The sequence below is a fragment of the Heloderma suspectum genome, chromosome 1, assembly GCF_057233095.1.
Source record: "Heloderma suspectum isolate Gila_16-S chromosome 1, 16-S_ref, whole genome shotgun sequence".
Taxonomy (NCBI): Eukaryota; Metazoa; Chordata; class Lepidosauria; order Squamata; family Helodermatidae; genus Heloderma; species Heloderma suspectum.
The window spans coordinates 274500487-274525027 of NC_139458.1; the positions used below are offsets into that span (position 1 = coordinate 274500487).

The 24541-nt window shown below is 44.7% G+C and overlaps 2 protein-coding genes across 4 annotated transcripts in view; one reads left to right on the top strand and one right to left on the bottom strand.

Moving 5' to 3' along the window:
* Positions 1-4906, top strand: part of CYS1 (cystin 1) — a 17740-nt gene extending 12834 nt beyond the window's left edge. Inside the window, exon 4 of the transcript XR_014786553.1 lies at positions 4438-4906. The gene's annotated coding sequence lies outside the window, so the exon portion shown is untranslated. The remainder of the gene's footprint in view (positions 1-4437) is intronic.
* On the bottom strand, positions 2753-23921 carry KLF11 (KLF transcription factor 11). Of its 3 annotated transcripts, XM_084826655.1 has the most exons (5): positions 23691-23921; positions 16579-16763; positions 9983-10243; positions 7977-8973; positions 2753-6684 (listed from the first exon to the last, which is right to left on the bottom strand). In XM_084826655.1, the coding sequence occupies exons 3-5, from the start codon at positions 10124-10126 to the stop codon at positions 6389-6391; spliced, it is 1437 nt and encodes a 478-aa protein (XP_084682781.1). In that variant the 5' UTR covers positions 10127-10243; positions 16579-16763; positions 23691-23921; the 3' UTR covers positions 2753-6388. The 3 variants fall into 3 exon arrangements, with proteins under 3 accessions (XP_084682781.1, XP_084682780.1, XP_084682782.1); XM_084826654.1 differs by lacking the exons at positions 16579-16763; positions 23691-23921 and adding an exon at positions 14484-14675; XM_084826656.1 differs by lacking the exons at positions 16579-16763; positions 23691-23921 and having other exon boundaries at positions 2759-6684; positions 10096-10166.
* Between the last annotated feature and the right edge of the window lie 620 nt (positions 23922-24541).

The window sequence follows — 24541 nt, forward strand, 5'->3', positions numbered from 1 at the left end:
CTTTTCCAGTGTTGTGGCCGCTGCTGAGTGTTCCAAATTTGTTGGCATATTGAGTGCAGCACTTTAAGAGCATCATCTTTTAGGATTTTAAATAGCTCAGCTGGAATACTGTCATCTCCGCTAGCTTTGTTGTTAGTAATGCTTCCTAAGGCCCACTTGACTTCACTCTCTATAATGTCCGGCTCAAGTTCAGTGACTGCACTATCATAGCTATCAGGGACATTCAGATCTTTCCTGTATAATTCTTCTGTGTATTCTTGCCACCTCTTCTTAATCTCATCTGCTTTTGTTAGGTCCCTGCCTTCTTTGTCCTTTATCATGCCCGTCTTTGCACAAAACGTTCCCATGAGATCTCCAGTTTTCTTGAAGAGATCTCTAGTCTTCCCCATTCTATTGTTTTCCTCGATTTCTTTGCATTGTTCATTTAAGAAGGCCTTCTTGTCTTTCCTTGCTATTCTCTGGAACTCTGCATTCAGTTGGATATATCTTCCCCTTTCTCCCTTGCTTTTCACTTCCCTTCTTTCCTCAGCTACTTGTAAAGCCTCATCAGACAGCCAGTTTGCTTTCTTGCATTTCTTTTTCTTTGGGATGGATTTCGTTACTGCCTCCTGAACAGTGTTACGGACCTCCGTCCATAGTTCCTCAGGCACTCTGTCTATCAGGTCTAATCCCTGAAATCTATTCCTCACCTCCACTGTATATTCATAAGGGATATGATTTAGGTCATACCTGAATGGTTTAGTGGTTTTCCCTACGTTCTTCAATTTAAGCCGAAATTTTGCAAGAAGCAGCTCATGATCTGAGCCACAGTCAGCTCCAGGTCTTGTTTTCACTGTCTGTATAGAGCTTCTCCATCTTTGGCTGCAAAGTACATAATCAGTCTGATTTCGATATTGACCATCTGGTGATGTCCATGTATAGAGTCGCCTCTTGTGCTGTTGGAAAAGAATGTTTGCTATGATCAGCGTTCTCTTGGCAAAACTCTATTAGCCTTTGTCCTGCTTCATTTTGTACACCAAGGCCATGCTTGCCTGTTATCCCGGTGATTTCTTGACTTCCTACTTTAGCATTCCAATCCCCTATGATGAAAAGGACATCTTTTTTTGGTGTTAGTTCTAGAAAGTGTTGTAGGTCTTCATAGAACCGATCAACCTCAGCTTCTTCGGCCTCAGTGGTTGAGGCATAGACTTGAATTACTGTGATGTTAAATGGTTTGCCTTGGATTCGTACTGAGATCATTCCGTTGTTTTTGAGATTGTACCCCAGTACTGCTTTTCCCACCCTTTTATTGACTATGAGTGCTACTCCATTTCTTCTAAGGGATTCTTGCCCACAGTAGTAGATACAATGGTCACCTGAATTAAATTCGCCCATGCTCGTCCATTTTAGTTCGCTGATTCCCAAGATGTCGATGTTCAATCTTGCCATCTCATGTTTGACCACCTCCAGCTTGCCTTGATTCATTGATCTGACATTCCAGGTTCCTAAACAATATTGTTCTTTACAGCATCGGACTTTCTTTTCACCACCAGACACATCCACAGCTGAGTGTCCTTTCGGCTTTGGCCCAGCCGCTTCACTCTTTCTGGCGCTACTTGGAAATACCCTCTGCTCTTCCCCAGTAGTATATTGGACACCTTCCGACCTGAGGGGCTCATCTTCTGGCGTCGTATCTTTCAGCCTTGTGATACGTTCCATGGGGTTTTCTTGGCAAGAATACTGGAGTGGGTTGCCATTTCCTTCTCCAGTGGACCACATTTTGTCAGAACTCTCCACCATGACCTGTCCGTCTTGGGTGGCCCTGCACGGCATAGCTTATGGCTTCACTGAGTTACGCAAGCCCCTTTGCCTCAACAAGGCAGTGATCCATGAAGGGGTGAAGGCAAGTACATATGCCAATTGCAGCAAAAAGATGCAGGAGATGGGGAGGTTTCATTACAGGAAGCAGAGCTTCCAGAGATTCAGAAACCCACACCAGACTGGAAAGTGGGTGAAACAGCTAGAGAGGTTTAGGGTCCAGGTGGCAGCACAATACCAGAGGCTTTGTAAACTCTGAACAGGAGCTAGAGGAAAAGAGGTAGGTAGATCTACATACCCCCTAAGGAAGGAGGACAAAAGGGATGAGGACAGAGATGGGAACAAAGCAGAAGGCTGAACCAGAAACAAGACTAGAAAGCAGCAACATTATGAGAATCATGAGCACTCAGTAGTACAAGGGGTAGGTAAATTTGTATCTACAGATGTTGCAGTACACACTATTGCAGGAGTAGGCAGCCTCCCCACCTCCCGATGGTTTAGACTGAAACTCCCCCCAGCTAGCATGGCCAATGGTCAGGGATTATGAGAGTTGTGGTCCATAAGATCTGGAGGGCACCAAGGTTACCTGTCCCTGCAGTATTGTGTACTGCAACATCTGAAGATGCAAATGAAAGGTACCCTTCAGTCAGTTCTTTGCCATCATGGTCCAATATAATCTGCACTTCTAATATTGACTGTAAGCATACAGGCAAGAAGAGTAGAAGTTGTACTGTGATGATCTTTGGCAAGCTATTCTCTCGGCCGCCCTCAACCTTCCCTAACTGCAGTGATTTAATAACATGGAGGTAACATATGTGAAGCACTTTAAAAACACTCTATATGCTATATAAATGCTAAATATTAGTATTAACAGTGGAAAGTGCTGCTCTTAACTATTTTTCAGTAAGATGCAGAGTGTCGACATGAGAGAAGAAAAAATACAGCAAAACTGTTTAAGCAAATACCCACTTTACTAGAAGAGGAATTACAACGCAGCCCTTGGAGAAATACAAACAATATTTGCATATACACACAAATACAGGGATTTCACAATAAATGTTGAACAGAAAGGTTTATTCATATAAAATATTAGGCACAATATTTTACTACACCAAACATAACTTCCCATAATCTTAAGTCACATAGCTAATGATCAGGATCAGAAATTTGGAAACTTTTTGAGAAAGGCTCCCAGTTATACAAGGGAAATCATTTGATTTCAGGTAACTTCTGATGCACTTCAATGGAATTACACCAGAGGAAAGCAGACTCTCACCTGCATACTGCAAAGAAAGGGGACAGGGACAGTGGTTTCAAACTAACCAGGCCATTGGAGTCCAGTTATATGCACTGCATTTATGCCATTTTGCTAATTGCTAAATGGCATAAATGCATTTAACATTGCATGAATGTAATATGTATTTCTGTTCAATTAGCTGAGCATAAAGTGAGCATTGCACCTACTGGATTGGGGTGGGGTGGGGGGTGATCCCACAGCTCTGCTGGCTCTTGCTGTAAATTTTATAATTATGTGTAGTAGAAGAAAATTAAAAAACACACATAGTAGGGTGCAATTTCTAGAACATCCCCATGCTTGCATAAGCTAGTGACCCATCAAATGCAGCCCAGCCACCACATATGATAGCCTGCTAGGGGCTTGGTGAACATACTGTTCTTGCTGTCTGCTTGAGGCAGCAAAACAGGTTCTTGAGGTCCTGGAAAACTGTAATAGACAGCTGGGGCTGCATTTAGCTTAGCAGGTCACAAGGTAGGATAGCCTGGTTGAACCTCATTTTGAAGGAAGCCTGCTTAGAAATACCTGAATTGGGAATGTAGGCCACATTGAAAGGTTCTGATCAACTTAATGCTTACTTTATATATCAATGATAGTGGCTACTTTTTTTTTTGACAGTATGGCTGCTGCTGTCATGATCAGCTCCATGGAAGTTAGCCCCTTCAAAGTCAATAGTGAAAAGGCTGGCAGATAAATGCTTAGGATGGGCATCTGCCGACTCAAGCCATGTAGAGTTGCAAACCTTATTTCCTCCCCTGGCAGAGCTTCTATTTCTTTACTAGCAGCCTGACTTACAGAATCTAGCTGGAGAAGGTTGTCCTAGCATGCTGATGAAGTGACAGGAAAAGCTTCACTTCCTAAATTGCTGCAGATCAGGCTGCTATTAGAGGCACAAAAGCAGAGCCAGTAAGAAATCCTGGCAACCCCATACACCAGCATAGCCAAGTCATTATTCAGGAACTGATGGCAGATACACTGGTGCAAGTTTTTTAGAATCAGGAGTTCCCAGTTGCAATTTTCAAATCACTTATTCCAAATGTATTTCCAGGAAACTCCTATCATCAGTGGAAATATTATCAGATGGCTCCAAAATAAATAGATGAATGTATTGCAACATTGGCTTGATCATAAAGGTACTGGTTGATATAATAATTATGATAGATCTATCTAGGTTCAGATGCTGATGAAATGTCAGATATTATACCACACACATATACACCATGCTTCCACATAATCATTAGAAACAATTTTCTCAGCTTGATTAAATATATGTATGCAAAATTGATCAAATTGTCTGATGGTAGCTGAACAACCCACTTGTGTCCCATAATTCATTTTTCTCACAGTGCCCTCCAAAATCCAAGAAACAGGATCTCTACAATCAGCAATCGTTTCAATTTACTTATCTAAGGCGCTGCGGAAATGGAGACAAGAATAGCAGCATCTCTTTTATACAAGTTTAGTTCCAAAGCTAAGAACTGTGGGTGCAATTTTAAAAGAGAAAAAGAACCATTCTGGAACAATTTATTATTATTCTGCAGTATCCTACAAGTGTTATAAATCACACTCATTTTAAAAGCACAAGTATTACAAGACATAGGGTTCTATCCAACAGGTGTCTCCTGCTGACAGAACAGCATCCATTAGTGAGATGGATTCCCCTTCCCCTGCAGCCTCCCCAAAATCTGCCTACCATTCAGAGCAGATTTGGGGAGGGGGCAGGGGGATGACAGGAAGGGAAAGTATCATTACGTGAGTGGTAACATTGGATTTAACCTAGAGCTCCAACTGAATAAATGCAGAATACCAAATGTCAAACAATTTGCATTGCTCATCCTCCATGGAAAACTCAAAGGAGAATTCTTTAAGCTATATGTGGTTGTGTGCTAAGAAGTCTCCAAATGTTTGCTTGGATGATATAAAGATGATCATGCAGGCAGTGCATTTTCAACTTTGACCTCAAACCGTAATCCCCCTCCCCTTTATTTTGACCAACACAATAGCTCAATGTAGCTGAGCATTTCCTTTAAGCATCCTTATAGTAATATATTAAGGGCATAATCTAACCAAAGCTATGCACTTGCTTCCCATTAAATTCAAAGGGATAGATTTAAGGGTGTGCTTAACTTTCACACTGAAGGCAATGGGAAGTGAAAGTCCATAACTTTGGCAGGACTGTACTGTTGACAGGGTAGCCCACAAGCCTGTTAAGTCATCGGCACAAAGGTCAATTTTATCAAGGACACTTGTGATGCTGCAATTTATAAATACCAGGGGCACTCCAGCAAGCCGCTCCTTTGTTTCAAAATAGATCCAAACATTACTACCCTTACCCAACTCTAGTCAGACTAGCAACCGGCATTCTGGAATTGTGTATCCGAGAGCCAATTTAGATGCAACAGGGATCACATGCAGTCCCACCGCTAAAGCCGTACCCGGGCAGGAACTCCACACAGCTGGTGTCACATGCACTAGTGTTTGCAAGCCAAGAATCCTTGAGTTAACAGCAGGTGTGCATACATATGGAAGGGCACCTAGGGTAACAGTACAGCTGGCCATGTGGAATTACTACACAGGCAAGGACTTTTCAGCAGTGCTGCACATTTAGATGTGCTGTGTCACATCTAAATAAGACCCAAGCTAGTTGCATGCATCAATCTTCCATAAAATTCCTAGGTGCTTATTCCAAGACATGGGAAAGAAGGTCTGTGCTCTAAACTGCAACATGGCAGGCGATCCTAATGTGGATTCAGTTGCTAGATGGGGGTTCAGACATGATATTCTAAACGAGTTCGGACCGCATTCAGAAAAAAAGCAGTTTCCAAAGGGTCCTTCTGATCCTGCATACCACTCCTCTTGAAGGGCAACTTGCAAGATCAGGCTGCAGCTGAACAAATACAAGATATATAGAAAAACTAGTATAAAATTGAAAAAAACAAAACCACTCTATTTCATTTTCTGTCAACCACTGTTACTCAATTGAAGATATGTTTGCAAAGAACAATCCACTGCCAATATTCCCCCCGCCCGACTTCTTAAAAAAAATTGCTTTCCTGAAGTGCTGGTGAATGCCTCAAAGTCTTGGGGGGGGGGGGGAGGATGAGAGAAATAAAATATAACTCAACTTTTAAATACGGCTTAAACTGAAAGGGCAGGGGGAAGAGAACAAAAGACTTTTACAGTTTTCTCCCCTCCTCAATAAAAAAGCATAACTCAAGGGAATAAAAAAAAAAAATCAGTCAAAGCTGTTTTGGGGGAAGTTCCTCTTGAAGTGTTTATTTTCACAAATAGGCCTGTTTAGCCAGAAGACAGCATAGGCAGAAGCATGCTCAAAGCACTCTCACTTCTCGGCTTTTCCATTGTTGCAATTCTATTCAGTTTGCCAACTTCTGTCTGCCAGCTGGGAACTTTCTTCGTGGTCATGTGACGACGAGCATGTTTCGTCAGGTGATCGCTACGCATGAAGCGGCGGTCGCAGACCGGACAGGCGAATTTCTTCTCCCCCGTGTGAGTTCTGCGGTGGCGAGAAAGTTCGTCGGAACGGGCAAACTTTTTATCACAACCTTCCCAGCTACAAGTGAAAGGTTTTTCTCCTGGAAAGAGGGGAAGCAGGAAAGCAAACCAAAGAATAAGTCAGCTGGTTTTACCAACAAGACTATAAAATACTATATGAACAAACTCTCCCTGGCTTGAGGCTGGCTTCTTCTATAGCTGGTTACGTGAACTAAAGGACAAACTACACAAGACAATTGCATGTATGGCATGTTAAAAGTAGCAGGGCAGGGGATCTGGATTGGAACCCCAGTGTGGGTGTCAGAGGGTCTTTAACCCATCACCTCCCCACCACTGTGGTCCTGACCTTGATCAGGAGCCCTGTGCCTGCAATTTGCCTTGGAAGAGAAGTGTCCGCTGGCACAAATTGGAGCTTTTATTTCAGTGCAGATAGCAGGTGCAATAAGCCTCATGCAGATCAGGACCACAGTTGGAGTCAAAGGGTTAATGATGCCCCTTCCCCTGCATTACCAGGGTTTGATCCAAATTGGGTCCTCATGTATGCTATTTACTTTTAAGTCATTCATGCCATTGCTAAGGCTTGAATGGCACCTTATCTGACCTAAAGAAGTCATAGGGATTTTCTTCTCAAGAAAAAGATGCAACAAAAAGTTGTTCAGAAAGTGACAAACACAATTTCCTTTGTTCCCAACATGCTTCAAGGCACACTCTTTGTCAAGGGATTACAGTGTTTATAATTAAAGTACTAATAGCCAGTATTTTCTGCCACCAAAAGAAAAGAGCCTGACACTTATTATGACCAATCTGATGAAAAAAACTTCTCTTTGGGCATATTTCCCTAAAGCAAGGGTGGGGAGCTAAATTACGACAGGGGGCCAGATAACCACCCACCCAGCCTTCCCTGGGCCAAATGACATCGGGGATAGGGCCACCCCACCCCACCCCCCCAACAACACTGGGTGCCCGACCAATAAGCTAGGAGAATGATCCACCCAGCACATCCGCCCAGACCTGGCTTCGCTGTGCATGGTGCTTTCCCCATTGGGAAAAAACTCACATGCAGTAAGTCAGCCTTGACTAACTTGGAGCTAGAAGAGAGCTTCAGCATGGGTTGGTTGGGGTTTTTTTGCTTTGCAGAACACATTGCAAGCTTGGAAATGTACAGATTTCTGATTGCAAATTGCATTTGGGTCTGCATCCGGTTCCAGGAGGTACAAATTGGATAAATTTGGGAGGGAAACCTGATGGAGTGAATTCCTCACTCATCCCTGCTTTCTACTCACATTGTCACACTACTAGAATGTGAATACTCATTTATGTTGCTAGACAATCACTAAAACAATATATCAACCTCATTCTCTTCTATACATACCAGTATGAGTACGCAGATGGGCTTTCAGGTGAGAGCTTTTGAAGTACGTTTTCCTGCAGCCTGGAAAGTTGCAAACATAATTCCTCCTCCGGGAAAAGTCCATTAAAGGTGCACTACTTTGACCAGAGGCAATGAAAACCGGAGCAGGGGCCAGGGGCAATAACTTAGTATTCCCAACAGACATCACAGTTTGTTGGCATGGTGACGCCTGGGCAACAGCAGCCTGTGGAAGGACCAACATAACAGTCCCCTGAGGCACAGACGGTCCCATTAGCACAGGCTGAGAAAGTGGGGCTGTGTGGGGCAAGATGGGTTTGACGGTTGCTGCAGTCTGAGTTGACGGCTTTAGAAAGGCTGGAACCATCCCCCTCTGTCCATCCAAAGGGATCATCTGGCAGATCACCTGGGGATTGGAAAGCGGGGTGGGCAGAAGCGGGGCAGACTTTTGCTGCGTATTGTTTTCACAGCTCTTTGGAAAAGGAGTCCGCTGCGAAGCAAGCTTTGGCAGTTCGTGTCCTTGCCTGGCAGCTCTAGAACAACTGGAGTTGTGCAAATAAGATCCATGGGCTGGTGAAGTGTCACAAGTTACGTTGTTGGCCATACTGCAATCCTGTGAAACTCTGGAATGTGGCGGGCCTTGTGCCTCGTTCCGGTCTGCAGAACCACTGTTGCCCGATATTGGTTCTGATTTCAGTCGCACACCAGGAATGCGGGAGTAACCAGAACGATCGCCTGTGTGACGGATCACACTAGTTGCCATGGCTCTGCAAAGTGGAGGAACAGGTTGCTCAGCTCTTGCTGGCTTGTGGCTGGACTGTCTCTCCACGTTCATGACAGATGGCTGGGCTGCAGCGAGAGCACAACCCGGAGGAGTGACTAGGCAGGCAGATGTGTTTGCCTTAACTGTCCTAGATTTTGAGTAAGTGGCTTGTGACGAGAACAGCACTGTTGTTGGGGAAGGCTCAACAAAATCTGGACTATACGGTGGTGTCATACACTATATTTTAAAAAAGGAAAAGAAAAATGAAAAGGTATTAGCATGCAAACATAAAAACGCTACTACTTTTAGGTATGGTAATTCCCAAACACTGATACTTACTGCACTGACAGTCAGTGCTCTCTCATTCAGACCCCCAAACACAGATGTTTGCAAAGCATAAGTATGCAACCATTTAACTACCCATTTAAATTCAACTCATTCTGAATGTCCTGTAATAAAAATATTTCTGCATTCCAAGGTTCATCTTTTATACTAGAATCACAATCCAGTGTGAAGGGGAGGGGACCGTAGCTCAGTGTCAGAGCACACGCTTTGCATGCAGAAAGGTCCCAGGTTCGATCCCCAGCATCTACAGGCTGGGCTGGAAAAACACCTGTCTGAAAATCTGCCAGTCAGTGTCGACAATACTGGGCTAGATGGACCAATGGCCTGACTCAGTATAAGGTAGGTTCCAGTGAGTTAAATCGAGTGTGGTGGGGGAGAAACAGTGCTCTCAAGTGCATCTGTCTGCCAGATTATGGCCAATATTTGAAGACAAACAATGCAGAATTCCAGATCTTCAACATGTAGTTCTTTGCTTAAGTGGGACAATCCAATCAAACACTTCAGAAATCCATGCAATAGCCAATGAATCCAATTAGGGTTCCCCACATTACAGCTGTAAATGCACATGAATGATAGTATTTCTGCTTTGACTTAATTAAGAGCCAAAGACAGAAACAGACAGATGTGATGCAATGAGCCAAAACGATCTGAAGCATATCATTAGCTAAACAGAAATGACTGTACTGGCAAAAAGAATTGTGTGGCCAATATCAGAAGAAACAAGCTACTTCCGAAGGCTTACTACCAACACCACCAACCACAACAAGAGCCCCTCAAGCCAAATAAATGAAGCACTATAAGCAGATTAATTGGGGACCTCTTTATTTCTTTCCTCTTAAAAATATTCATATTCATTCCGTACATATTCGTTTTGTTTCAGGGTTTGTTTGTTTTTCCTTACCAGTGTAGATAAAAAGTTAAAATCCTTGGGCAACTCAGATGTGGGTTCAGTGTGCATTGTCAAGTCACCTGAATCTGAGACAGGTGTAAGAGGTCTTATCTTTAATAGATCACCTTTCTGTGACCTTTGACCCCAGGAGCTCATACAAACAAGCGCCTCAACTGCTTCTATGTCATTCTGTTCCAGGGTGCTGCAAGTAGACCTTTCACTGTCATGACGCTGTCGCTCACGTATGGATTCATAGATGTCCACAATGTCAACCTAGAGATAAATGAGTCATCATTTGTTAGTCAATCAGTTAAGAAAGCTAAGACATACCCATCGTCTACTTATGAACTCAGCATATAGATCAGGGGTGGGCAACTTGAGGCCCTTGCCCTCCAGATGTTTTGGCCTGTAACTCCCATCAACCCTAGCCAGCATAACCAATAGTGAGGGATAACTGGAATTGTAGGCCAAAGCATCTGCAGGGCCACAAGTTGCCCACCCCTGATTCAGATCAAAGTCCTGATCCAGCTACTGAGGTCTATGTGCATAAGCAGGAGGAGAGACCACAGCACTGCCTTTCATTCAAAGGGTCCCACATTCGATCCCCAGAATCCCCTGTTTAAAAGATCTCACTGCTCCACTGATCTGGAGAACAGCTGCCAGTCAGAGTACGTAATACTAGCCTAGAACGACCAACAATCTGACTTGGCATAACACAGTTTCTTACATTCATTAGAAGACACGTGTGAGTCAATTGCTAGGCTGGTTGGATGAGCATCTGGTTGCTTCACAGCATTGTATTGCATTGAGTGTGATGTGCACTCAAATACACATCCCTGCTCCTCTCAGTGAGTTGTACGCTGACAGCTTTTGACTATTTCCAGTTTTGTTAAATGACTATTTCAGTGTTTCTGTTAAGTGGCTATTTCAGTGTCCTTCACTGCTAGGCCTGAGGTCCACTGGCGTCCCCTAATCACCTCAGGTGTGGCTCTCCACCTCTGTCTGTCATTCATTCATTCATTCACTCACTGTTTCTCGCTTTGCAGCAGCTCCTCACTCTCAGCAGGAGCTCTCTAGCTTTACCTTGTTGTTCGCTTTAGCAGTGGGCTGGTTGCTGTGATCTGGGTTTCTGCAGGAGGCTTCAGGGATGGGGAGTAAGGAGACCTGCCATTCCTCAGCTGTAAGGTGGTGGGCGGGGGCAAGGATGGGGAGAGGAGAATGCAGGAGCAATCAGCCAATTAGCTGTGGGGGGGGAGCAGCCCAAGAGGCAGTGGGCCATGTAACTGGCTAGCTGCAGAGGGGCACTGCACAGCTGCTGAAAGGTGAAGGAGAAACTGAATGTGCTGGCTCAAAAGAGCAACATGGGCTTGTGCTGGGAGATTCTGCAGCACTTGAGCAGAGCAGATCACTCTCTCAGTGATGAGGAAAAGGTCCATTCCAATTCAAGGACCAAGTGAACCTGTGAGAATTTGCCTGCCTGGTGACTGGCCAAGGAGGCCTTGCTTGGACAACATAGAGGGGGATGGGGAGGAGAAGCCCGCAAAGGCCTCCAGCTGAGTCCAGTGGAAGGGATGCCGCTTGACTGCGGAAGAGGGGAGAGGGCCCCCACCGCAGGAAAAGTCCCTAAGTGGCCTTGGTTGAGGTTCCTGGAGTTCAAGGGGCTCCAGCTTGAAAAGCAGCGAAGATCACTGGACTATTTGTTGCAAAAAAGTAATAAATGCTGGCCACACATCATAGAGTTAAGCCTGGTTAAGGCTACTGAAATCAGTGGGGCTTTAGCACGCTTGACTGTGTTGTACTGAGACTACAACTACAGCAACAGGTATGCCACTCTCTTTTTGCACACAATCATCAGGAGTTTTGGCTACTGCCAGCAGAACTTGTTGGCCATATGCAGCTATCTGTAGTAAATAATTACACACGCAAATGTCTCACACTACAACTCAATCTAGAACCCCATGTTTGCGCAGGATTCAATTCCCTATTCAGTGCACATGCAAAATTATCACTGCAGCCAGTCCAGAGCCCAAATTCACAAAGAAAGTGGAACTTGCCACTTGGATAGCAAACCTCATGATGCCTACAGGATACAGTTTTCGTGCACCATAAGCAGTCCACAGATGCCACACACACACACGCGCACACACACACACAATTTATCATTTATAAATATTTACTAAGCAGTACAGGGTTCCATTCAAAACCCAGCTACACACAAGCAAAACCAGTTGTGACGAATTAGGCATGCACACATACAACTTGTCAAAAGGTTACCAATCACAGTACTTAACTGTACAGATGTGAACCACATGTTAACTTCAAATAGTTATTTGCTTCATATTAAATGACACCAACAGAAAGTACCTTTTCATATGGTGAAACCAATAAGAAAATTGCAGCTAACCTAAGAACTTGGCATCACAGGTTCATAGACACTTAAAACAAACTGAAAGGTTTTAGAGGGGAAGAGGAGGAAAATCAACATCTTGAAACTGATCTAAATAATGAGAGGGTTTTATGCTATTGCTTATTATTTAATCCACGGGATCATCAAAAGTACCAGTTCTGACTGTGCTAACCATGAGAGTTTAAACAGCATTTATGTAAAGGATTCCAGAATATCAAAGAATGGAAATACGTAAAAGAATGAGAACTTCTACATTTGCTTGCAGCTCATGAAAAATTTGTTCCTTGGGATCAAAATGAAACCCACATTAAATGAATAAGCTCTAAAAAGAACTGGGGGTTGGGGTTTGAAATGTCAGGATTGCTTATTCAAAGGCTCAAATATTTCAAAGAGAATAATTTAAGAAAGTAAATTTTAGATTTGCTTGTGATTCATGAACCTTATGAAATCCACAATAGATTAATAAACTTTAGGAGAAGGAGAGAGAAAAGGTTTAAGAAGCCGAGGTTGACTTCCAGACAGACACGCACCAGCATAACTTAGCCTGGCGGCATGTCCTTAAATCACCTCCTTCCACCCAGACACTGCAGAGGCAAACCGGATGAGGTGGCATGCAACAGAAGAAGCGACTGCAAGTCTACAGCCGCACAAAGACGGGAAATTTCCCACCAACTCACTGTGCTGAGGTTACATGAATACTATGAAATGTGGGAGCCAATTATTTATGTCCATTCCTGCCCTACACTGTTGACATGCATGGTTCTTTATTCTCCAGCTTTGTTACTTTGCAACAACAACAAAAAGGAAAGAAGAGAAAAGAAAAGGGGGGGTGAGGGGCTGACATGCAGATGGGAAAATTACAAAGTCAATGTCAATTGGTTGGAAGAAGGGGAAGCGCCACCTTCTAAAGGGAGGGAAGGGGGTGGAAGGATTTCTTTCCATCTCATGGGATCCAGAGCAACCACCCACTCCAAATATAGCTCTGGGGTGGGGGGGAAGGAGAGGGCGACGTCATGCATCAAAATAGCCATGTGAGCAAGTGGGTGGTGGTCTCTAGCTGAGCCACTGCTGGGAAGCACTGCGAGGCGTGGTAGTTCCCCCCACAATACTGGTGTGATTGGAAAGCAAGGATTGCATGCAGAGGACGGGACTCTTTCCAAAAGGCTCAAAAATGACAAAGTTAACAAAGAAAGAACCCCACCTGCGAAATGTGGAGGTTCCCTCCCCCCAAACATTACCAGCTATGAGACCGACAGGCAGCTTGTGCCTGGCAATCCCCAGCCCCCCTGCACTCACTGTAATCTCCAGGGCATGAATTCATGCCATTACCAGGCAACTGTGGATCACAGGCTGCTGAGATTACTCATGGTGAAGTACACTCTGCATGCGTCAGTGGGGACTACTCATGGAGTAAAACCTCACTGGCCAGGGCAAGTAAATCTGCAGTCCTATTGCACATTTACTGGTAACACAGTCCAACTGAAATAATTGGGGCTTTCTGCAAGTAAAATGCATAGGATTGGGCTGCAAGGATGAGAAATGTCTACTGCATCCTACACTCTATGCTTGTACAGCTCCCAGACTTCAGAAGCAGGTTTAAGGAGAGGGGAGGATTAAGTATTATTCACGGGCATAAACGTCACCAAGTCCAGGTAAGTTAGTATAGCCACCTACACGCGACCCAGACAGCCCAGGGAAGGGCTCGAATGAAGTGGCTTTGTTAGATTGATCGTTGCTGGATCAGCTGCCCCACGGCAGGTTAGGAGAGGAAGGTTGTACTCCAACGCCACACATACAGGAAGCACACGCGCATCAGTTACACCCATCACCTTTGCATCTGGGCGACTCATTAACTGCATTTGCAATGAATAGATAAATAGCCCAGGTTTGTTCTGATTATCCCCCCATTGTTCATCAGTGTCTCTCTCCCCACCAGCACTTGTATCTTGTACCGTGGAAAGTGATGCGGATGAGATCGGAAGGCGTGGAGAGAAATCAAGTCAGCCTAATTCGGCCTCGGGAGATGCCAGGAGGCGCGGGGTCCCTGCTCCGCCCCTCTGATCTCCCCTCAGCCCGACCCCGCACCGTGCAGCAAGTGGTACTCACAGCAGGGGCATCTCCCATCTCCTCGGCGCAAGGCGAGGTATGCATGGTGAAAGCTCCCGCAGGCAGCAGCGACGTGACAAAGCCAGCAAGAGCAATCGCCGCCGCCGCCTGCCTCTCTCCCGCCCCCTCCTTCCAGGGAGGCGAGCAGCCAAAACACAGAGGGAAACACACCAAAACACTCCATACAGCAGAAGCAGCAGGGGCGGGGGAGGAGGAGGAGAGAACGAAAGGGGAAGGGAAGATGCGCCTCACCAATCACAGCCCGAGCTGCCTCCTCCCCGGCCAATGAGCTCCCTCGGGCGGCGTGATTGCCTCGTGCCGCTAGGATGAGAGCAGGAAAGGCCCCTCGTGGGCACGTTCCGTGGCGGCGGCCGCGCCGAACCACCCTCTGGAAACTAGGGGAAAGGTCGGCGCGAGGAGAGAGGGAAGGCGGAGCCGGGCCAGGGGAAGGGCGGGGCGGCTGTCCGTCTGTCAGCGAGCGGCGGCGGCGGCAGCGGCCGACCAGGGAATGCCCAGACGGGGGAGGGGGGAGTGCTGGGGGCGTGTCCTCGGAGAGGGCGCGAGCGTAGAGACCGCAGGGCTGTGACAGCTGACATCACCGCCTCCCCCCCTCCCCACCCAGCAACAACGAAGCTCGCGGGCTCTGCTCTAAGCTCCGCCCCAGCGCGAGCAAAGCCAGTGGAATCCGTGCGGCGCGTGATGCGCAGCTGTACTCTCTTCTTGCCACACGCGATTGCCACATTTTGGGTCGCCGCCGCTGCTGCTGCTGCGGCCGCCGCCGCAAAGGGGCCGTTAGGGGTGTGGCCCCTCCGAGTATGCGGCCGCCGCTTTGCTCCGACTTCTCAGCTTCCGTTGGAAACCAATTGCATGACGCTCTGCCAACAGCTAGCCTTAAATTCCACGCATTTCTGTTTGTGCTTGTATTTAGAAAAACCAACAAACATTTAAAAAGGAAAAAACGATAGTTGGACTCCCTCTCTCCCTGTAGGAAGGAAAAAGCAAAGGCAGTCTTCTACTTTGGCCCTTCCTCGGTAAAATACATGCACAGTCGCGGTTTGCAGGCACCTTGTCAAAGTTATCAAGGTGCTTAATATTCTTTTTTTCTCCGAAGCATATATTTTAACATCGCAGAAAACTGAGTAGCGGGGAAATCCTCATCCGGATTTTTAAAATGGGAAGCGGTATATTCATATTTTTAAATAAGAACAGCGGAGAAGGTTGCAGTGCAATCCACTGTATGTTTATTCAAGCGTTAAATTACACAATGCTCAGTGTGGGTCCTACTCCCTTGTGTGTTTCGGATTGCGTCCTAAGGAAGCAATAATGCTATGCGTGTTTAGACGGGGGGGGGGGGACTTGCTGGGACACAGTGGGAGCTGTAGGACTTTCTTCTGTCTAAACATGCATAGGATTGCGCCCTTACCAATTTATCTGTAAGCTCCACTGAATTCAGTGGAACTTAATCACTTACGTAGTAAGTAGATACGTATAGAGCTGCACTGTCAGCACTAAGATGGAGACTTGTCTCGGATTAATGAAACAATCCTATGCGTATTTACACAGAAGAAAGTCCTACAACTCCCAGCATGCCCAGCCTGCGTAGGATTGCATCCTAAATCCTTCAGAACGCAATGGGGCTTCGTTTAGAGTAGACGTGCATAGGATTGCCCTTCTAGTCTTTTGGGGCCACATGAGTCATTGTTTTTTCTGCAGCAGCCTCACACGAGCTACCCTTCTGAACGTTTTGTTACTAGGAATAGATGGTAGGATTGTAAATGAGTTCTTCTTGGTACTTACAAGTTATTTAAATTTATTGTGATAGAAAATACTGCAAGCAGAGGAAGGCAAGGAGTACTTGGCCATTTGCTGGGTTGTCAGATATGTTGGTTCTAAAACCCTAGTTCATTGTGAGGGGGCTCTGGGAGCCTTTTCAGCTGAAGATCAGAGCATTAAGGGTGCAATCTTATACCCACTTACCTGGGCGTATGTCCCTTTCTGAGTATACTTGCATAGGATTGTGCTATAAATAAATGAATAAAAACATAAAGATGGTTCACAAGCCAAAACTGGTTTAATCGTTAGAAAACCTTCTTACCTATTTTTAATTTCTTCTTTCTCTCAGTCTATCTGGTAAAATAGGCTGCAGTGAGTTTTCACTTCCTTCTGTGTGCACCACTTTCTCAGCACATCACAGCTCAGACCCCATGGCTTTATATTCCATCCATCTTGCACTTCTGAAATACCGTATGTTGTTGTGCTATATGACACTTCTGTGGTAGGCTGTGTGTGGGAACATATGTTTGCACATAAGCAAACAACCAGTATTCTAGACAGTTTGATGAAACAGTGTATTTAGTGGCTGTAAAGATGATTTTCTCCCATGATCCCAAATTCTTTGCTGCTGTTGCTGTAGCAACTTTCAAAGTCTGATGACAACACTTCATTATATTTTGAACAAAAAACACATAGCACCACTCCTTTGGGCCACATGTTGAGCTTTATTAATGTCTGGCATTGAGCCAACTTCCTCTTCTGACTTCCCTCTGTATATTTACCTCAGTTTGCAGTGTCCAATGAACAACTCAGACAGGTTTTTGTTGTTATCTCACAGTTGTGCTTGGACAGGACTCCCATATATTTAAAATACGTAGATCCATTCTCATTTGTTAATGCATGTGATTCTTGCAGTGTGAATTTATATTCAGGTTTTTTAGCACTTGCGTTATCATTTTTTCTCAATGGGGCTCTCCTAAGGCCTGAATCTCTAAAAGGAGATGGTTTGGTAAAATCTGTTGAAAGGAGAATGGCCACCTTCCCCAACCTGGCACCCACCAGATGTGTTGGACTACAACTCCCATCACCCCCAACCAGCATGACCAATGCTGGTTGTGATGGGAGGGTGTCAGGTTGGGGAAGTCTGGCTCAGTCCAACTCCTTAAATAAGCTTTCTAAATACAGAATGACATAGAATGGAATACATCCCACACACCACTATGTTTTGGTGGGTGTTATTATGATAAAGTTGTTTTTAAGGGTTTATTATGTCTTTATCTGTTTGTGATTTTACTTTTTTTATTTTCTTTGGTAAACCACCTTGACTGTTTTTTTCCAGAAAGGCAGCATAAAAATGTTTTAAATAAACAAATGTTGTATATGGTATACTGATATGTACACTGCCTTGGTATTTGCAGGGATGAAGGGCAGTTTAAAAATATTTTTACATCTATGAATGAATGGTAATTTTCCTATGGGAAAGAACTCAAGCTCTGGAAAGGGAGGATTTGGGTGCTGAGAAGCTATGCGATGAGGCACAAGGGGCACTTAGCTTTATTCCAAATCCCACGCCCCGCCCCCCAAGCCATGGGTTCCAGATGCATGAGCTACAAATAAAGGGGTCATTGGTCACCCAAGATATGTGACTCCTGAAAGGTCTGCTAATGCCAGCCTGCATTCAGAAAGTAGGGGACAGGTCACAGCCAAGAGAGGAACAGCTTGCTGTGCCTTGCTTAGGCATCACTTTCCAAATAGAAATGAACCTGGGAACAGCGACAGCTGTCTCTTTACAAATGAGAAGTATTTTTGAATGGCTGTTGGTGTGCTGTGGAGGTGAAAAAGAAACCCCACCAGGCTTGGCATTTTGAGCTGGCAGTTATATGAGCCACGTTCCATACAGTGCTGTCCTGAAAAGGGGGTCAACTCTATGTCAGGTTGCCTCGTGCAACATTTGAGCATTTCATCCAAACATAACACAGACTATTCCCTGGCCACAGGGGTGGGAATGGCACTGATTTAGTGCTATGTGTGAATAAGAGAACAGAGTCCTTTCACTTCCCCCCCCCAAAAAAAAAACCTCTTTAAAAACAAAGAAGAGGCATCAGGAATTCCCTATCAGGAATATGTTTTTGAGTATTATATAGGCATTTTAGGCTATGTCGGGCAAACAGAAATTCATGTTATTTCTAAAGTAACATATAAGATGTGAGCTGTGACAACACAATCCATTGCATGACATACAGATTCTGTGTTAGTGGTGCTATCATAGGAACATATAGACCTGGTTCACACATAACAACAATTCAGAGTATGGGTTGTCGTTGAATTGTGGGTTGTTGTTGCATCATGGGTTGTTGTTACCGGTGAACCCTGCACTATGGTTTAACTATGGCTTGTTAACCACAAACAACCCAGGAAGAGAGTTCATGGTTCGTTGTTAGATTGTGAACTCTGGGTTGTTCGTGATTAACAACCCATAGTTAAACCATAGCGCAGAGTTTGCATGTAACGACAAGCCACAATTCAACAACAGCCACTCAACCTGTACTGTGGATTGTCATTACATGCGAACCAGGCCATATACACAAAACTCACTATTAAAGGGCATAGCATGTTGTAGTGGGTAGCCCAATCTTCCCGACTGGTGCCCTCCAGACGTGTTGGAATGCAACTCCCATCATTCCCAGCCAGTGTGGCTAATCTGGAGAGCACCAGGTTGGGCAGGATTGGGCTAGAGTACTGGACTAGGGCTAGGGAGACTCAGGTTGAAATCCCCATTCAGTCATGAAGCTCATTAAGAGACCTTGGTCCGGGCACTATCTCTTAGTCACAGGTACCAGAGAGATAGCTGTATTAGTTTGTTGCAGCAAAGGCAACAAAGAGTCTTGTGGTACCTTAAAGACTAACAAATTTATTTTGGCATATGCTTTTGTGGACACTGTCCACTTCATCAGATGCAATCAGCTACATCTGATGGAATGGACAGGGTCCACAAAAGTGTACACCAAAATAAATACATTAGTTTTCAAAGTGCCACAAGACTCTTCACTGTTTTTACCTCACATTATTGTGGGGATAAATATGAGGGAAGGGGAAAACCATGAGCTTCTTGGATTAACCGTGGGATATAACATAAATAGTGGATATACTCTATTTTAAATACACAGCCTTAAACAGCAGCTTTCCCAATAGCTAGCTTGATGTAGCTAGCCACTGCAGTGAGGTTTTCCCAGACTTCTGATAGCTGAGGACCATTTCCCCCCTAAAATAAGAATTATTCCTCCTCAGTACGATAATACTGACAATGGTAAGAATTATCTGTCCTTAGAGAAGCCCAGTGACTGCTTTGGGGCTGGGCTTGTCTCCTTAACAAGCTGACTACTCTGGGCTTGTCTCCTGAGATTGGTGAGTCATGCTGAGATGCAGCAACTGAATGATCCAATCAGTCCCCATGATAGAAGAGCAGCAAGGATGGAGATGGGTTAATTGGTTGCAGACAAACTGCAGAGAAATTAACAACGGATCAGTAAAGGCTTTGGGAAAGAACTGGGATTTTGAGTGGGGGAGGAGAGGAAAGATAACAGCTTTTATGGCTAGAGAAGGAGTAGCTGTTCTAGCAGAGAAATGCTTCAGTGGAGCAAATATGCTCCTTACTGCATAGTGTAAAGGAGACTTACTATTCCCTGATCATTTTGGTAGGCAACCAAAAGGAAAACTGAAGTCACTTGAAAAATTTCTTGCTAATGGAACAGACCGTTTCCAGCCAGAGAATTTATTCTAATCAGGACTTTTGTTCCAGTTCATGTCAGCTTCATGTTGTTGTGGTGGTGGTGGTGGTAGGGACTCTTGGGCAAGATGTCCTTCACTTTGCTGTTGAGTTAGCCACATGTCCTCCACTTTGCTTTTTCTACTGCTTCCTGTTCACTTGCCCTTTCCCTCTGGGCAGTCTGCACCACTGCCCTGAAGGAAAGGACAAGATGAGCAAAGATTGCTGCTCTTGCCACTCACTTGGACGGGGCAGGTGAACAGGCGGCAACAAGGAGGAGGGAGAGAGGAGGGTTGGTCGCTATCAGTGGGCCTCCCGCTGTCCGTGGTCACTGTCACTGGGCATCTGCCTTGGCTGAGCTCTGATGCCAGTCCTAGCCTCGCTTCTCACTCTACAGCCCTACATACACTAACTTGGGACTAAGGCTCATTGACCATAGTGGGACTCACTTCCAAGTAAACAGACACAGGATTGGGCTTAAATAGTTTCAGGATGTATTTGTTATTGTGTGTGTGTGTTTAGCATGTTTTCAAGTAAGTGAAGCGATCTGGCTGTATCACATTACAAACTAGAGGTTTTTCCTGGAATGTTCTGTTCCAAAAACACCAGGAAACTGGAACTTAGTTTTTTAAAAACAGCAAATGAATTGGGCAATATGGGTCTAAGAAAAAAGTCTCTCCATTATCTTATTTGATAGTCTCAGCTACTCTAGGAATCCTCCAGGGTGGCAGTAGTGAGAAACTTTCAGCAGATTCTGACAGTCAGCTCTAGACTAGATAGCAGTCCTTCCTTCTAAGGGAAGTCACACTGTTGTGTTCTTCTTAACCAATAACTCGAACAAAGTTAAGGACTTTTCCACAAGTTATGACTGCCTTATGAAGGCTGGTTTGAATCACTCAACAAGCAGTGGTGCATCTAGAGCTGGACCTTGGGGCTGAAGTCCAGGGCTCTGCAGCTCAGAGGGGCCCCCAAATGACCACCCAGAGCGTGGCAAGTGATGGGAGTGCTGGCAAACAGACCTGGCATCAACACCTTGGGCGACATGGGCATGCCAGGGCCCATGGTTGCCACAGCTTTCTTTATTTCTTAAATTTTTCTTTTTATATAGTTAGGGGCAGCCAGCCAGGCATGCTCATTTTATTATGTTTTACTTTAAAAATAGGTTATTCTTTTCTATAACAAAATGGGATGCATTCCCAAGTAAATGTATTTAGCATCAGGGCAGCAGATGCAAACTCTATTTTATTCCTGTAGTCATGATGGTGCTATCACTTGGGTGCAATCCTGTGGCTGCTAGTCAGCGGCTAGATGGCCATAGGATAGGTCAGTTTCTGGGAAACGACCTCGGAGCCCATGCTCCGAGGTCGGTTCCCTGAGAACCATCTTCCACCCCCTCCTGCACTGCCTCGTAGGCAGCACGGATCGGCTCTGCGCTCATAAGAGGAGCATGGAGCAGTGAAAATGGGGCATTCCGGGGGGGGGCGGAAGTGCCATTCCGATGCTCCCTATGCATTGTCTGGCATCCCTGTCCCCCCCCCCCGCTCCGACTTCCCACAGCTAGCCAGCCAAAATCGGCTATCTAGCCCAGAATGCAGGGCGGCTGAAGCTCCTGCCCTGCATTGGATAGGCGGTCACCTCCAAGTTCGAAGGCGGCCACCTATCCCGATAGGATTGCACCCTATGTGAGTTTAAAATGTGAAACTATACATACATACTCAAAGTATTTATTTTGGGGGGGCAGGATTGGCAGATTTTTTGGGAAGAGGTTGCTCTAATAGGCCTTATAGGTCATTCCACGACCAGAGGTGTGTCACCAGGTAACGGCAAGTAAGCAGGCCTTCTCAGTAGTGGCACCAACCCTCTGGAACACTTCCACTTGTGGTTCAAGAGGCAGAAAATGTGGCAAAATTCAAATGCCTCTTGAAAATGCCTTTGTTCGCTCAGGCTTTCCCTGTCGTCTAATCGATCATGACACTGCTCGGTTTTACTGCTCTTGTAACATGTTTAGGGTATTTATTATTTTATACTGTTTTTATATTGGTTTTTATATTGTGTTGTATGTGGTTTTATATAAACTGCTTGGAGATCCTGTGACATCAAGCGGTATAGAAATAGCTTAAATAAATAAATAAATAATAACAGTAATAACAAAAATAACAAAAATATCAGGAACATAGAAACAGTTGTAAGGCGTGGAGGGAAATGTTAACTGTGTGTTTCATAACTGAAATAATACACACAGACATCTAATGTCCCTGCCCCCCAGTAAGACCATTAAGTCCAGGGTCTAAAACCATGTAGCTGCACCACTGTCAGCAAGGCATCTGTTACCACCTCACCTCATGAGCCATTTCTGAACTTCATGGTATTTGCTCTTGTGTGGGACTGAGAATGATGCTGCCTGTTCCTGGCTGCAACTTTTATTATTTTGTTCTTAATTATGTCTGTAAATTGCCTCAGACTGTTAAGGATGGAAGGTATAATTTTTTAAAATTAAAAAATGATGGCGCACAGCCAGACAACACCATATGGTCCACTGCAGCTTCCTCCAGGAGACAGCTCCTAATGGAGACAACATGATGGAGAGATCTGGTGGAGAAATCTAATTTGAAAGGATGCCTTGGAAAAGAAAATCAATTCTAAAAGAAATGAAATACTAGACATAGGGAGAACCAGAAAAGCATAGGTGAGACTGACACCCCAATTTTAAGCAGGCTCATTTATAGGGTTCACTTGCCTCATTCATGGAATTTTACAGATGATGTCTCCCATTTGTAACCCTTCCATATTTTCCCATTGCTTTGTCTGTCTTTGTTGGATTCCACTGTTAGATAAATTAGAGGCATATGTTGCCTGTGAAATAACTAGTGGCCCATGGCTCTTAATGGCTGGCTTTATCAGTGAACAGCCTCTTCCTGCCTATGTGGTAATCCAGTGCCTCTGTAAAAAGGACAGCCTGTAATTTGGAGTTTTGAAAGCAGACTGAGAACAGATTTTCTTTTGCTGAGCCCATATAAGAAGCCATAGAAAACATTTCTTCAGCCCATTTCACAGATAATTGAAATGGCACTTTAAAGTTTTAAAAAATGTTTTGTATCCTAATGTAGGCTGTGGAGAGAGCTGAAATGCTTTCACAAAAATATTACATTACATTTTCACAATTCATATTCCAAATGCCAATTTTGAATGTGTTGGCATCTCTTGAGTGTTTTGATTTTGGCAAGGGAAAAATACAAAATTTAATAAGGTGCCAACTGTAAAACATTAACTTACATTGTATGTTATATTGATAAATACGGTCAAATACTAAATACGCTTGATTGCATATCAGCTGTTACATGTCAAATATAGAAATCAAATATTGGTTTCTAGTGAATATTTACCAGTATTTAAAGGATATCTGGTGAAGATCGGACATCAACATTCATAGAATAGAATGTTTGGAAGCAAATTCCTTTCAGCTCTGATTACTTATAAGCACCATATTAACTCTAGACTGCTGCCAGTTGGGGGGCCACTTACACACCAACATAAAAGGAAATGTATCACTAAAAAAAGAGAACAAAAGAAGGCAGATTTGCAGAAAATTAGCTTTTGCAAATTCATAGGTATAGATGCAAATTTAGAAATAATCACTGTCATTTAAATAGAAATATAGTACAACTCACCATAGTGTGTATGTGTGTAGGGGGATCTGTGCCCAGGTGAGCTGTGTGCCTTCTTAGCCTGCTGCCCAGGTGCTGTTAACTGTTGATGGGCCACTTCAAGGCCCAGCTCTTCCTTCTGTTAGTTCTTTCTCTTTAAACCAGACCTGGACCGGACAGCCCTTCAAACAGAGCACACCTTCAAAGTAGCGCAGAGCCCTCTGGCAGCCCTTCAAACAGAGGACTCTCCTCTGTGACATGTGTCTACCCTAAGCCCTAAAATGAGAACCCTTTCTTATCTAACCCAGCATCACTTAAAATGTTTTCTCATTTGTATTCAGGAGCACTGACCAAGTTCATGGCCCTGCTGTTAGACACTATGTAAATATCGAGAGCAACAACCCTGAAAGGCTTGAGTAAATAGAAAGAGCTTCTTCCAGATAAACTACTCTATTATACACAGGTATTAAGGCAATGAGCAAGGGAGGGGGACCCACACAGTTTCTCTGTTACTACCTACTGTAATAGTGCCAGAGATTAGCCCTGCAAAGTGGCTTCCTCCCATGCTACCAGCTGAAACTGTGAATAGGCCCTAAATCGATTGGGAAGTGGGGGATATTTGAGAGCTTCCCCAAGAAGAAGCCAACACACAGCTTGAATAGCTCACCTATTGATTATTCCTTTCACCGTAGATGCAAAGGCAATGCCACAGGCAATCCTACTATCTCTTGCAGGGCTGGCCCACCCATGAAGCAGGGTGAGGTGCCCATATCAGGCGAAGGAGTGGTGAATTGTGTTGCTCCACTGCCCTGCCCTGCCCCACTTGAGCCAGGTGGCAGGGAAACAGAGGTTCCACAGTTGTCCCACCACCTCCA